We start from the raw sequence: 13,737 nt of genomic DNA on the forward strand, positions 1-13,737 counted from the left end.
CTCAGTGTGATCAAGAGCGTTCGAGATGCCGCATTTCTTAAAAGAGCGACTGACGAGCTCCTCTGGGATGCTGGCCCACGCATCCGCGATCCAGCCACAAAGCACCGCTGGAGAAGCCCGCGTCAGCCATCCGGTAGCTGTCACTTACGGGTCTCCTGACCTCATTCACTCTTGGTAGCAGGACCTGATGCAGTCTTTGAAAGGCTTGTTGATGCAAACGTCTAGCGGTTGCAGCTGGGATGTCATTCCACCTGGAATGACAATGAGTTTGGTGCGGGGTTCGCGCAACAACTTCTTCACGGAATCATCCAGGTGGCAGCGAAAGGCGTCCAACACGAGCACTGACGGGAACCCGAAAAAGTGCTCCAGGCTGCCGACACCACACAGATTTTATCCAGCAAAGCAACAGTTGCTTTCTCCACCCGCGAACGCTGCCTTCGGTGACGCCGAACTGCCGTCCTGCGGCGCAATTCCTGACGGTCTCGGCACATAAAATAACTTTTCTTTTAATTGTAGCCGAATACTGCCTTCGTGCACCCGACATCGTGATAAACTTGCGGTGAACGTGCCGATCCTTCGCGTGGTCAAAACAATCAAAATGGCGCCGGCTGAGAGAAGCAGCAGCCAGCTAACGCCATCGCAAGACGGCGCACCCTCCGCTGAAACCGAAAGTGCAAATTTTCGGCTGAAAACTTTGGGATCCACATATAATACGAGGCACAAATTTTACATAGTACAATTTGGAAAAAAACCTCGTATTATACGCGGGTTTTTACGGTACTCTGCCAGCCACCCTGCCCTCGGCAAGACTTCCCGATTTCAGGTCGCACATCCTCCTTCCTCATTCTGTGCAGAACTTTTTGCAGTTCAAGAGGCACTTCCTCCTGTATCCAAACTTGCTTTACTGGCTGAAGCGCCCATTGTGATTCATACTGTTGCCCTTAAAGCAGTTCGCCTCCTCCACTTGGTAACTGGTAGTCCTGTAATGTCCCAGGATATTCACTGTCCTACAGAAGAAGTTCATCACGAAATCCGAGTTGAGTGGATTCTGCGCAACCTTGTGCTACCTCACTGTAAGGCAGACCTAGCAGCGCCCGCCCAGCAGCCTCTATTCAGCCACCGTCTTCTTTGCAAGAGCTGGATGATGCCAACATCCTAGTCGCAAGAAAGGAACACCTCTGGCGTCACGCACATGCCCCGTGTGCTGTCACTTTTTCCCTTGCCAGGAAGGATACGCTGAGGAGGATTTCGGTGAAGTGGGGGTGGCCCTAACTCCTGCCTCCCTTTCGAGGTGCCTTTATGTATCCTGGTTGCTTAGCTTTTCATCTCAGCGATGCTGAAGCCGACCTCCATGGTTTACTGTGGTCCTGCCTCAGGTAGCGTCCGACGAAGGTACAGCACCTTGCAGTGGTGGGCCTCTGCTTGGAGAACGCACCTTCGTACACTGCGTGCACACATGGACGCCATCATCGTTCACTTCCGTGCCTACTTCATCTGACTTCATCCATGAGGCAAGCCACTTCATGTCCATCTGATCACTTTTGCTCGTCCTCATTTGAACATCCATATCCATTTAAGCCCTGTGGCAATGAATGCAATCACATGCCACGCAAGATGAAAGAAAGCCGCATTCGTTCCCCTGCTTTTCAATGGCTTCCAAGCAGGCTGCGTGGGATTCTTACCAGCCAGTACCAGTAAGGGAACTTCTGTTGGGTGCACAGCAAGTGGGATCACTGCACAATGGCTCTCATCTTTTTGCACGACTCTGTGTACGCATGGCACCACCTTGAGTTGCAAGTAAGAGTCAGCCGCAGTGTAACAGAAAGTTGGTCAAGCGTAACATGCACCCACTAGTTAAAAAAGCAGCTTAGACATGGCACCTTTTTACAAAGGCAGTTGGGCAAGTCACTCTACAGTGCATCTAGCACATTAGGCCTCTGGCACAGGTCGACAGGTGCGCTGATATTCCAAATTTTGAACTGGTCATAAATTCTATGATCAAGGGTTCAAATTTCAAATCAAATAATGTGGCCAGCCATTATTAGATTTGAAATTTGAATATTCATACATACCTAGTAATAAGCTACGGTACATATAATCACACAAAGTAGTCTCGGGCTCTGTTTTAGCACTGTGCAGCACTCCGACCTTCACCCCACACACTGAAAAGTAACCCGAGCCATTTTTGAATGTTTACGTACTTCAGACTGCTCCGAGAGTTTGAACTTCCGAACGGCTTTGCTCCTTGCGTACTTGCAGCCATTATAGTACATGCTCCATGAACAGCCAAATGAAAAGGAAGCACCACAGGTTTCCGAGTCCACTCCTTGGCATGCACATGTTCGTCTGCAAAGGGCACAAAATTTGAAGGGGGGATGATTGGCCCATACTCAAATCAGACACAAATGATAACTTCCTAACCTTTCAGTGTACTCGTGAATGAATGCAACAGCAGACAAAAGCAAAGAGAAACAAGGGCCCTCCATATTTCTCTTTCCTTTTACTGCAGCCTTTTCTTTTTTCGTATGTCTGTGGCAGTGCAGGCAATGTACAGTAGCAGAAGATTGTTCCTAGTAGTCATTTTGAGCACCGGACTTCAATCACAAATTGTACTCCGAAAGTATATTGTCAGGATACCTCAAATGCCAAACCCATTACTGATGCAAGTGCCTGAAACTTACGTTCTTCTAAGAGTTGCCACAGGACCATCTACATCATAATTTGTTGAAGACGACAGCATTTACAGGGCTTGGCATTCAAAGACTCGTAACAAAAGTACTAAGGAAAATATGTTTGAGCCGACTCTATAATAAGATGACAGTGCTAGAAAAAGCTAAATTAGGTACTAGACCCTTATGCACAAGGTAACTGAGAACAAGCACAAGATGTCATAAATTCATGTGGTACAATGGAGAACCTTAATGGAATGGCAGAAATCGATGCTCTGCAGTGCGCTCAGTCCTTTCGTAAAACATACCGCTACGTTTGGAACATGATTTATTGCAAACACAAAACTTACAGGAACTCCCAAACGTATCACAGCGAAAATGACTTTTTAAAGTGTTGCGACAAGTTCGTGTGAGCTATGAAAGCTGTATTCTTCCAGTCAATACGAAACATTATTCAGCCTTTACTCTCCAGAGAAGACAACATACAAGTTTGCGCCAGCTGAAACACTGCCATGTGAGAGAGACAAACATGCCAAGTAGAGCGCATGCTTCAAACTCAACAATTAGAAAAACAGAAACAGGCAGTGAAACCCCTGGTACTTCTCTGCACCCACCCAATGATGTCGCTGAATTGCTTGTATGGATTGGCTGATGCCATTAGAAAATTAGCATTGTCATTGAGAAAGAGAGAGTTACTCAGAGAAGCACTGTGGGCTCACGTGGGGTAGAATCATCCATGTCTAGCCAAACATACTCTCAAGCACACGTTTTACAATCCAAAGCAAGAAGAGAACCATGGCCACGCCGCTACAGAGGTAGAGTGCTCTACAAGGGTTTACTAGGTTTAAGTTGACGATAGCTGAACTTGTGGCTCTGGACTGTCCACGCCTTTTGGCATTTAATCAGCATACCGAGTGCCTTTTTTTGGCTGCTTCCTCCAGTAGTTCTCAGTGCCCTCCATATGACACATCAGGGTTCTCCCCATGGTGGGCAACGGTGGAAATTCCGCCCACTCCTCTGCTTCACCGCCCATTGCCTTTGGTAAGCCACCCACTACTCCCACTGACCCACCCGTCTGAAATGTCGGCCTGAGGATCTAGGAACGGCCACTGTGCGAAAGCAGTGCCAGTGGCAGCGGGCCGCACCTCCCTCCACCTGGTTATGTGAAAAGGAGTCTGGGCAAGTGGCTTTGACGTCTTAAGATTGCCAGCTGCGTGCAAATCTTTGAGTCGATGCCGCTTTCTTATTTTTACACCACGCTGCAGCACCACAATATTTGGTATTTGACCAGACCTGCTCAATTTTTACAAAGTAGATTTACAATGGGTCCACAGCTACCATCATCCTCCATAAGGAGAGCATTAAAATACCTATAAGGAAGGGCATCAGACAAGCAGACACAATCTCTCCAATGTTATTAACAGCATGTTTACAAGAAGTATTCAGAACGTTGGATTGGGAACAGGTGGGAGTAAGGGTTAATGGGGAATACCTCAGTAACCTCAGATTTGCTGATGACGCTGCCTTGCTAAGTAACTCGGGGGACGAATTGCAAAGCATGCTTTCCGCACTGGACACGCAGAGTAGAACCGTGGGCCTGAAAATTAATATGCAGAAAACTAAAGTAATGATCAATAACCTCGGGACAGCACAGCGGTTTGAGATAGGTGGCGAGGCAGTGGAAGTGGTAAGCGAATATATTTACTAAGGCCAAGTTGTGACCCCGGATCCCAACCATGAGGCAGAGATAATTAGAAGGATAACAATGGGGTGGAGTGCATTCGGCAGGCATTCTAAGATAATGAATGACCCCGGATCCCAACCATGAGGCAGAGATAATTAGAAGGATAAAAATGGGGTGGAGTGCATTTGGCAGGCATTCTAAGACAATGAATGGCAGCCTACCTTTGTCCCTGAAGAAGAAAGTGTATGACAGCTGCATCTTACCAGTACTCATTTACAAGGCAGAAACTTGGAGGTTCACTAAGAGGGTTAAACTAAAAATGAGGACGACTCAGCAAGGAATGGAATGGAAGATGATAGGTGTAACATTAAGGGACAGGAAGAGAGCGGAGTGGGTCAGGGAACAAATGCGTGTTAAGGACATATTAGTAGAAATTAAGAAGAAATGGACGTGGGCACGGCATGTAATGCGAAGGCAAGATAACCGCTGGTCATTAAGGGTAACAGAGTGGATCCCTAGAGAAGGCAAGCGTGGCAGGGGGCGGCAGAAAGTTAGATGGGCAGATGAGCAAAAAGTTTGCGGTGATAAATTGGACGCAGTTAGCACAGGACCGGGATAATTGGAGATTAATGGGAGAGGTCTTTGCCCTGCAGTGGGCATAGATAGGCTGGTGGTGGTAGTTCAATTTTTGTGATAAAAATTTGAAATTCGTAAATTCCCCCCTCCCCGCCCTTCCCCCCTTGCCAAGATCTCAATATGTCTACCTCTCGATACTTTCTGGGGAGAACCCTGTATAGCATTATTACGGTGAAGGAAGTAGGTGACCCGAAATTTGCCCTTTCAGGTGCAAATTCCTCAGCAGCGGCAGCATTGTCCTGTTAAACAGAACTGCCATGAGGTACAAGCTGCCCAATTTTCCGAATAAAGCAAAAGTGATACCCTGTCTCCACTAGTTCACACCAAAAGCTGCATGCAGCACTGTGGAGGCTACATTGTTGTTAATACAGCACCCACTGAGGGGGCCTAACTCATCGCGAAGGAAAGCGCGTTGGGGCCTTGCAGTTCCACCTGCGGAGAGGGGTCCTGGAAGGTCCTTTCAAAACCCCCTTCATGGTGAGTTAGGCGCCCTCAGTGGACGCTCTATTGACAACAATGTAGCCTCCACAGTGTTGCATGCAGCTTGTGGTATGAACTAATGGTCCCCAGTTTAAAGTGAAGTGGCCACGCCACCCCCAGAGAAGATTTCCCGTGTGCTTTGTTCCCCATTAAGTGGTAGTGCACCAAGTGGTAGCGAGTGCTCGTGTGCCCTCGAACAGCAGCGTGCACTGGCCGCTGCCCTTTGGGGACTCACTGCTCGTTGGTGCCACAGCGTCGCTGGGTGGGGAAGCCAAAGTTGACCGTCTTGTGGACGACCGTGCGGTAGAGGTCGTCGGCCATGTCCGGCTGGACCCCATCCCAGGCCACGATGGCCATGACGATGTAGGCCGAGCGGCAGCGGTGGCCCTGGCGGTGCCGCAGCACAGCCAGCACTTTCTCAGCGGGCCCGCTCCGACGGATCACCCACTTGGCCACGGGGCAGCCCTGGCTCGTCTTGCCCTCCTTGCCCGTATACAGCACCTTCTCGATGCGCAGGGCCGGGCCCGTCTCGTTCAGCCTGCGAGGGCCGTCCTCTCCCTCTCAGTCAAGGAAGGGCCCCTCCCCTCGACTACAACCACCACAAAGGCCTCATTACAGGCTTTGTGAGGCTGAGGGCGAGGGCTTTGTCAGTGCTGGCGAAACAAGCTGAACATGGGCAGCAAACCACAAACTCCAGCAAATACTGAAACACACACCACACTCCTGATCCTACAGCCTAGACAGAATCAAGTGTGGGTCGTAAGTTTATGAACACCCTCTCTCCTGTCCCTGTTAAAGCTAAAAGCCGAATTGCCCTCCTCGTCTCTCTTCTCCAGATTGTAAAAGAGAACAGAGTTGTTAACTCAGCAAACTGAGAAAGAAGGGTAGAATTGATGCTGATGGCTGCAAGTGAAAGGCCATATTCACATGTCGACAGGCCCCCCTGCTCCTGAATGCCTGAGAAGTGTGTTACAAAAGGCAGCCATGAAAAGAAAGCCAGATAGTGAAGGACGTCAAAGCCCTCTTTGCAATGTTGAAGGCATTAGCACGATGATTGTAGGCACGTGTCAATATTTGTTTGGTTTTTTTCTAACACTGGATCGAATGATACACCATTTGATATTAACTCCAATCAGAGTTTCATTATTTTAAAATTTCAAAGTATTTGACGCTGACTGAGTTTTCTCCAGAAGAAAATCACGCATATTCAGGGTGCCTTCCTTGTGCAAGACAAATCTAAGCTTGCGTTTCCCTTTTCCTGCGTGATACAAGCTTGGTGCCCCTTCTCCACACTGAGGCTCACTTGATATGCACAAGCTGAATGAAGTCCAGCACACACACCATTACTAGTGCTCAGGTATGATCGCTCATTGTATAAAATCCTACTAATTACGTTGCCAGAAACAAAAACATTCTATTTAAGGCACAACCTTCCATCTTTTACTACGACCATACTAGCTTGTCTCCACCTGAGGCTTCCCAAAGAGTGGACCATGGAGACAGGTGACAAGTGAGGCAAGCGTGGTGTCTATCAGATGTGAAAGCACTTTTTACAACCTGCAAGCAACAGGTGTACTGCAAATGACGCTCCTCAGCTGCATTTTTCGGGTTGGAAAAGGTGACTGTGTTCATTGTGCAAAGGGGGGAAAAATTGAAAACTTTGATGACCAATACAAAGGTCATATTTATTGCACAAACACATTTGAATGCAGTCACATGTGAGCAAACACCATAAGAGCTACAACTGAGGGTGGGTAGTGCTCAGTCCTCAGGAAGCGCAGAGTTAACCATGCACACAGGGAAAAAAACAGGACATGGCTGGCAGAGAAAGTGCGAATGCCATGGTTTTAGTTTCGGTGCACGAGTCATGAATCAGTTTCTTGCGACACCCAATGAGCCTAACAATGGAAGAAAAAAAAAAAAACGCAACGTGGTTGGCACATTAAACAAAACAAAAGTGGAAACCCGACCTGAAATTATTCAAAGCGAATCGTTATTTGGTTCGCATTTCCTTAAAGGGACACTGAAGTGAATTTGTCAAGCTCCCGTTTTTGCTTGCACTGCGTAGACTGGCTCAAATTAGCCCACTTTTCATCGTTTATCCGGTTGACAAATCGGTAATTATTTTACAAAGCGCCGAAGAAGAAAAACTACCATGCGCGGTTTGCGGCGGCCGCACCAACTAAAGCTGTGACGTTGGGAGGAGCGGGACCGTGATTGGACGATGCCCAAGGTGAGCAACCAAACAAGTTTCGGTTTCGGTTTCGGTTCTGTAAAACACAACCTGTGGCGTTGTTGGATGGGCATTCTCAATAACTCTGTAATCATCGTACCGCGTTTCTGCCATGTTGTCAGCTGTAAAAATGCATAAAGATAAGCCTCCCAGGACGGCTTGGAATCGTAGTATTCACTAGCCGAGGCCTACGCAGTGCATGGACGCCCTCCGCGTACCCGCAGACGCACAAATGTCATGCGCTTTCCCCCCCCCCTATTTGGAGCTTGCCTCACTCATGCCTGTACCGTAAAATGCGTGTTCGCACCAGGCCAAGGGTCTGTTCATTCTGGCCTGTGCCCACTGCCCGCAAGCAGTCGGTGCTTATGGACAGCACGCCAACGAGAACTCGCTAGCGCGCCAGTGCCAGCCTGCGTGCGTTCTGTGAACTAGTTCGTGGAGCCATGAACGTTGCGGCCCAAACAAAGGTGAACTCAATGTAGAAAACATCGGCAGAAAACATAAAAGTTAACTTACAAAAAAAAAAAAAAAAAAAAGCACGTACCCGCGGGGACTCGAACTCGTGACTCGCAAAATACTCGGCGGTGACATACCTGCAGCTTTAGACAACTCGGCCACGAGACGGGCTGCGCCGGACATGGTAATATAAGGTATATATTGTACAACAAGTTTACATTTTTATTTAGTTTTGGCATTTCAAGCAGCTTAGGTGACTATTTGTTGTATTGTGCTCGTTCAGTAAGCGTCCCCCGAGTTTTCAGAATAGCTCACGTCTAGCAATTGCATTTCGTAGACGGAAAAGCGTTCGCAGATGCGTAGTCGTGCTGCTGACTGCTGTGCTTGTTCGCCCAGCGCAAAAAAGTGCTTCCCGCACCCCATTTTTACGCTGAACGGTAAAAATATCAGTTGATTTTATTTCCTTAGTACCTATATTGACTTCGCTGACTCTTCTCCCGCCTTCAAGAGGCCTTATATTTTCCTACGGGCGTACCAGTCAGCGAAGCGTCGCATGTGCGCTTGTGCAGGGCTTGTGTGAAGCGACCTTGACTTGGAGCTAGATACAGTGTACAAACTAACCAAGTAAAGAAAGGCCCATTCTTCCATTCACAAACGTGTCCTGGCTTCGTTTCAGCTGAGCGAACGAATTGCGACGACCCGTCGGCGTCCGGCGGACGAAACGCTGGGCCGACTGACTCTGTCTGAAGGCCGGGGAGCCGTGCAGATAGCGCAGCCAATTGCGAGCTCGGCTCCTCTCGACGTCACACGAAAACGGCGCAGAAAATGGGCGAGCGTAAAGAGAGGAGGACAGCATTTTCGAATTAAGTTTTCTACTAAATAAAAGCGCGTAAACGCGCCCAGAGTGGTCGTAACATGGCCTGGGGACCCCGGACTACAATTTGCGCAAGAAATCCCGCAATGTTTACATATCACTTCAGTGTCCCTTTAAGAGGCGAAAATCACAACTTGCACATGCCCACATAACACTGCAAGTGCCTGTCTCCTGCTCTCTGGGCGAACAATGACAAGTTATCACTTGGTGGCATGGGTGGAGCCCTTATAGTTAACATTTCAGTGTTTTACCTCGAGAGAGCCAAGTGCAGCCAACATTGCAGAGAGGTGCCTTAATTAGAGATGAGGTAGGGATGCATGAGATGCACGAGGTAGGATCATGGATGCATAGACTATTCATCACTGGAGTAAACTATTTGCAACAGCAACGAATTTCAAGGCAGCTCATGCCAAAGGTCTAAGGGCGGTCAAAAATGAGTATACATACTAATAATGGGTGCACTGTTACCCTAAATGCAAGACTCTAAATGCAATAACCCAAAAATGCAAGAATACTTCCATCTGATCCTTAGCACCGAAGAAATTGCAAGACACATTCATGAGTAGCTACATGAAATACGGTGAAATTAGCCAACAAGCATATTAGTTCTTGAGCTTGTCACAATAAAAACACAGATTTTATACATTCAGTCGATTCCTTCTGAAAAGATTGGCGCAGCTTGCACTACTGGGGCAAGGCTGGAGAAACAGCAGAGCTGGCAGCCCCTCCCCCTTCGCCGAAGAACCGGCTGTTGCACCTCACATGGATTTCCAAACTTGCCGCTGAAAGAGTTCTCCTAGACTGGCAGGCCCGGATCGTTCTGTCCGCAGGCTGTCACATCTCTCCCAAAGTGGATCGCATTAGCACGCACTAGAACCTATGGCCAAGTCCAAAGCCCATGCTACGAACCCAAAGGAAATGCTGCGCGCCCAGAATGCGATGATGGCTCAATCGGACAGACGCCATTTCATAACGCGGGGGACCCAGGTTTGATTCCGACCACGGGAAGCATTTTTTTCTTTCCAATTGGATGCACATTTCTGTTTATTCCCACCGCTGCTAATCTCAAACCCTTCGGGCCTTTTGGGTGGCCCGGTGGTTAAGTTGCCGGTTTCACGACGTAATGGTCCCGGGATCGGGTCCCCGGACCTCCTAACCACATTTTTTTTTTTTTTCTTGAGGCTTCAAAGTTTTTTGGTGCGACGGACGGACAAAGCTCAGCCTAAACAGCTCTGCTATTAAAAAATGCCCCAGCCAGAATAGCTGCCACCGTACGGTACACCTGCCCAACGATGAGGGAACCAAGCGAGCGAGAATGGCCGCCGACTTACCTGTGTTCAAGCATTTCTCTAATGGCGGCCACAGTTGGCCCTGAACCAAGGTGAGTGTAGTAGGGTGACTTGTCCAGAGGTGCTGGGCACAGACAATTTGGAGCAACATAAACACCCAGAAACAGTGGAACACATATGCCAGACAGCTACAGCAGTCACAAATGTCTTCCCAATTTCAGAGGCTTGCAAATATCTGCATCACACACCCATGTAGCTGTTCATGTGCCTTTGCCTTTTTTGTATTTCCCCTTTTTATGATCAACCCATTTTCAGAAGACGTGGCAAGAATTGCCAGGTCTTCTGAAAACCCATAGCTGAGCCAGACAGTTTTTCAATTAAACGGCATATGTGTCAGGTAGGGAGAAGCTTGCCAATAATGCTTGGATCCTTTCTCTTCTCTGTTCTTAAGAATCTTAAGAAAGCAAAGGGAGAAATGTAGCAAAATTGTACCGACTGATGTATCAGTATTACAAATAACCGAAAGCTTCCATGCCGATGCTTCATGGCGGAAGTTTCTAATAAGATAGAAAGGTACCCCACTGCCATTACTTTAAGTCAGTGTGTCAAGAGCAGGGCATCTTTATTCCACGTACCTTCCCGTGTTGACATTTTGACTAGTTCCTCAGAAAATTTATTTAAAGTTACTTAACAGTGACATATTAGCAAACATCATTATTGAATTGTAAGTTCAGCGCTTTCTTTACCAGATTTTAATTGGGTATGCTGCAATTTTGCAGCAAATGTGTATGCAATGTTACAGCGGTAGTCACGGTCATTATCGTATGCGATTCGAAATTCTTAGCACCTCATCCCCAGAAGGTGGTGGTACCACCGACGTCACTCCCACTGGTGACACCACTAGCGTTCGACACTTCCACAAATGACATTGCTACCGCTCATTCAACCCTTCAGGCCACACGGAAGTGGTACACTCGTTACAGTTCCACAGTTTATGCCATAGAGCAGTGGCTCTCAACAGAGTGCACCGGAGCCCCCTTTTGGGCTTGAGGTAGAGGACCCCACTGTGTTAACTGGAGTCGTAACGTCAAACAATTTGATTTGATTGATTGATTGTGGGGTTTAACGCGCCGACGCAACGCAGGCGATGAGGCGCGCCGTAGTGGAGGGCTCCGGATTAATTTTGACCACCTGGGGATCTTTAACGTGCGCCGAAATCTCGTACACACGGGCGTTTTTGCTTTTCGCCTCCATCAGAAAAGCGGCCGCCGAACGTCAAACAATTTGCACATGCAGCTAAAGTCACCCGCACATATTCAACGTCCACCTTGCGAGGGCTGACCTTTATGCTGACGCATGTCATATTATGAAACGATTTGCTCTAGCAGCTAAAAGTTGCCCAAACACTTGTACGCTGCTTATGTGTGACCGGCTTTTCTGCATAGCTGACCCGTTGTGCAAAAATTTTTGCATTGGCAATAAGTTTAAGCAAAAAGAAAAATGAATAAGGGGAGAGAGAAAGTTTGGGGGAAGGCTCCACGGGCCCCCGAGATGCCCTTGAGGACCCTCTGGGGTTCGCGGGCCCCCAGTTGCAAACTAATGCCACAGGCCAAAACTTCCAGAATTTTTTTTTTTGTCCTGAAAACCATTTCTTTATATGCATCCCCTTCCAAACTAACAATAAATTTCTTAAACATTTCTGTTCAGATGCTTGTGCTTGACAAAGAAAAAGAATTGGAACAGGTCAAGACAGGCAAAGTGATGCAAAAAATAAACCTTGCCAATGTTGTCATGAAGCAATGGAAGTTCCTACCTCCTGTTTTAAAAGAAATGATGCTCTTTGATGCTTTGCAATTTCTTTAGGCATACTAATGTCTCCCACGGCTAAGTACTTGATTTACAGGATAGCTAAAAGACAGACTTATGGGGGACTTTGCCCGTGCCACCACTCACATGGGTGCTCTCGCACTCCAAAAGCACCACCGAGTGCTACTGATGGTTAATTTAGCTAAGTAGAAACTTGTGCAACTCTGTCCTGCATTGTGCGTCAATTTTTTTGCCATTTTCTCAACTACGAGGTTGTTCTTGGGGGTAGCAAAGAGGAGAGGAGGCACTAGGCTTGAACGTTGCAACTAGGTTTCGGTTGCAACTGCTTGTTCAATTCACCTTGCTGGGTTGATTTATATTACCCTACCATTTGCATCTGTGTAAAGAACTACTCTCAATTTCCTAACAGACCCAAGTTCTAACTCGTAACCTGTTGTAGGCAAATTTTTTGTCTTAAGCATATTTGTAATTTCATTGTTGTGCAGAGAGGTGAACAGAAAGGAACATGCCATGTGGGAAAGCTAGAAATAGGTGCCTTACAGCACAGACAATTTTAAAGCGTAACTGTATTTAAGCCATAACCATAAAAGTGCACCGCAAATTAAATCACATAGCAAATCCTGCTCGAGTTATTATGGTGTCAAATATGCACACAGCAATTAACTCATGCGTCCTGCACAAGACATCAGGAGCAGGATCTTGCTCCTGATGCACAAGGAACTTATGCTTCATGCATAAGCCATAACGAGGGGTAGCGTGACCCTGATCCTGCTCTTAATGCGTAAGGAACTTATACCTCATGTACGAGGAATGGGATCATAACGTGGATCCTACCTGTAATACACGGTGCATAGCAAACTTGCGCCTCGGGCAAAGGCGAAAGGAGCAGGACCATGACCCTGATCCTACTGATGGATAATGCATTGGGAACTTCTTCCTCATGCATAAGGTACAAGAAGCAGGATCATGCCGTTTCTTAAGCAGATGCCGTTTCTTATGCCACTCCACACATTCATAAGACATGAAATGTCCTCCCACTCATTATGCCCCTCCCCACACTGAGATGGGGGATCATGACACTGCTCTTTCTGCCATACACACGAGGCAGAGCGGGATCATGACCCCACTTCCCATGTCACTCCATACATTCGCAACCCTGCTCATTATGGCACTCCCTGCATTGACGAGATGGGGTATCAGGGTGCGCCTCTTTATACTGAACAACATGTTAGTGAGGACCACAGCACTTGGATCTCGCGCTACAAACGACTAGCCTCCTGGTTAGCTCAGTTGGTAGAGCAACTGCTCTGGTTAAGCGGTGGTCCCGGGTTCGAATCCTGGACCAGGACGAATTTTTCTTCAACTGCAAAGTTTCTGAAAAAGCTGTATAGCTTTCCTTTGTAGCCGTATGGCTGCATTCAGGTGGATGTCAAACTTTTGTTCGCAGCAGAATCTTACTCCACCTTGGGGATTTCCCCTAAATTTGGTTGATTACTCGAGCACTAAGCCACTCACGAACTTCTTATCGGAAAATAATTTACCGCCATCCTTGACAGGTTAACGCTGTTCTAAGGATTGTATGCACCAAA

General features: G+C 47.6%; 1 protein-coding gene across 3 annotated transcripts in view; it reads right to left on the minus strand.

Annotated features, from left to right (window-relative positions):
- The window catches only part of Tet (Ten-Eleven Translocation (TET) family protein), a gene marked incomplete in the record, with an annotated part of 210,615 nt that overhangs the window by 25,798 nt on the left and 171,080 nt on the right, over window positions 1-13,737 (minus strand). For all 3 annotated transcript variants that reach the window (XM_077674772.1, XM_077674766.1, XM_077674760.1), the window contains 3 exon segments: window positions 2,202-2,346; window positions 5,705-6,007; window positions 10,364-10,445. In XM_077674772.1, the coding sequence (XP_077530898.1) occupies window positions 2,202-2,346; window positions 5,705-6,007; window positions 10,364-10,445 (530 nt within the window).

This window comes from Haemaphysalis longicornis, unplaced genomic scaffold (assembly GCF_048455015.1).
Source record: "Haemaphysalis longicornis isolate Haplotype H1 unplaced genomic scaffold, Haemaphysalis longicornis Haplotype H1 scaffold_1, whole genome shotgun sequence".
Lineage (NCBI taxonomy): Eukaryota > Metazoa > Arthropoda > Arachnida > Ixodida > Ixodidae > Haemaphysalis > Haemaphysalis longicornis.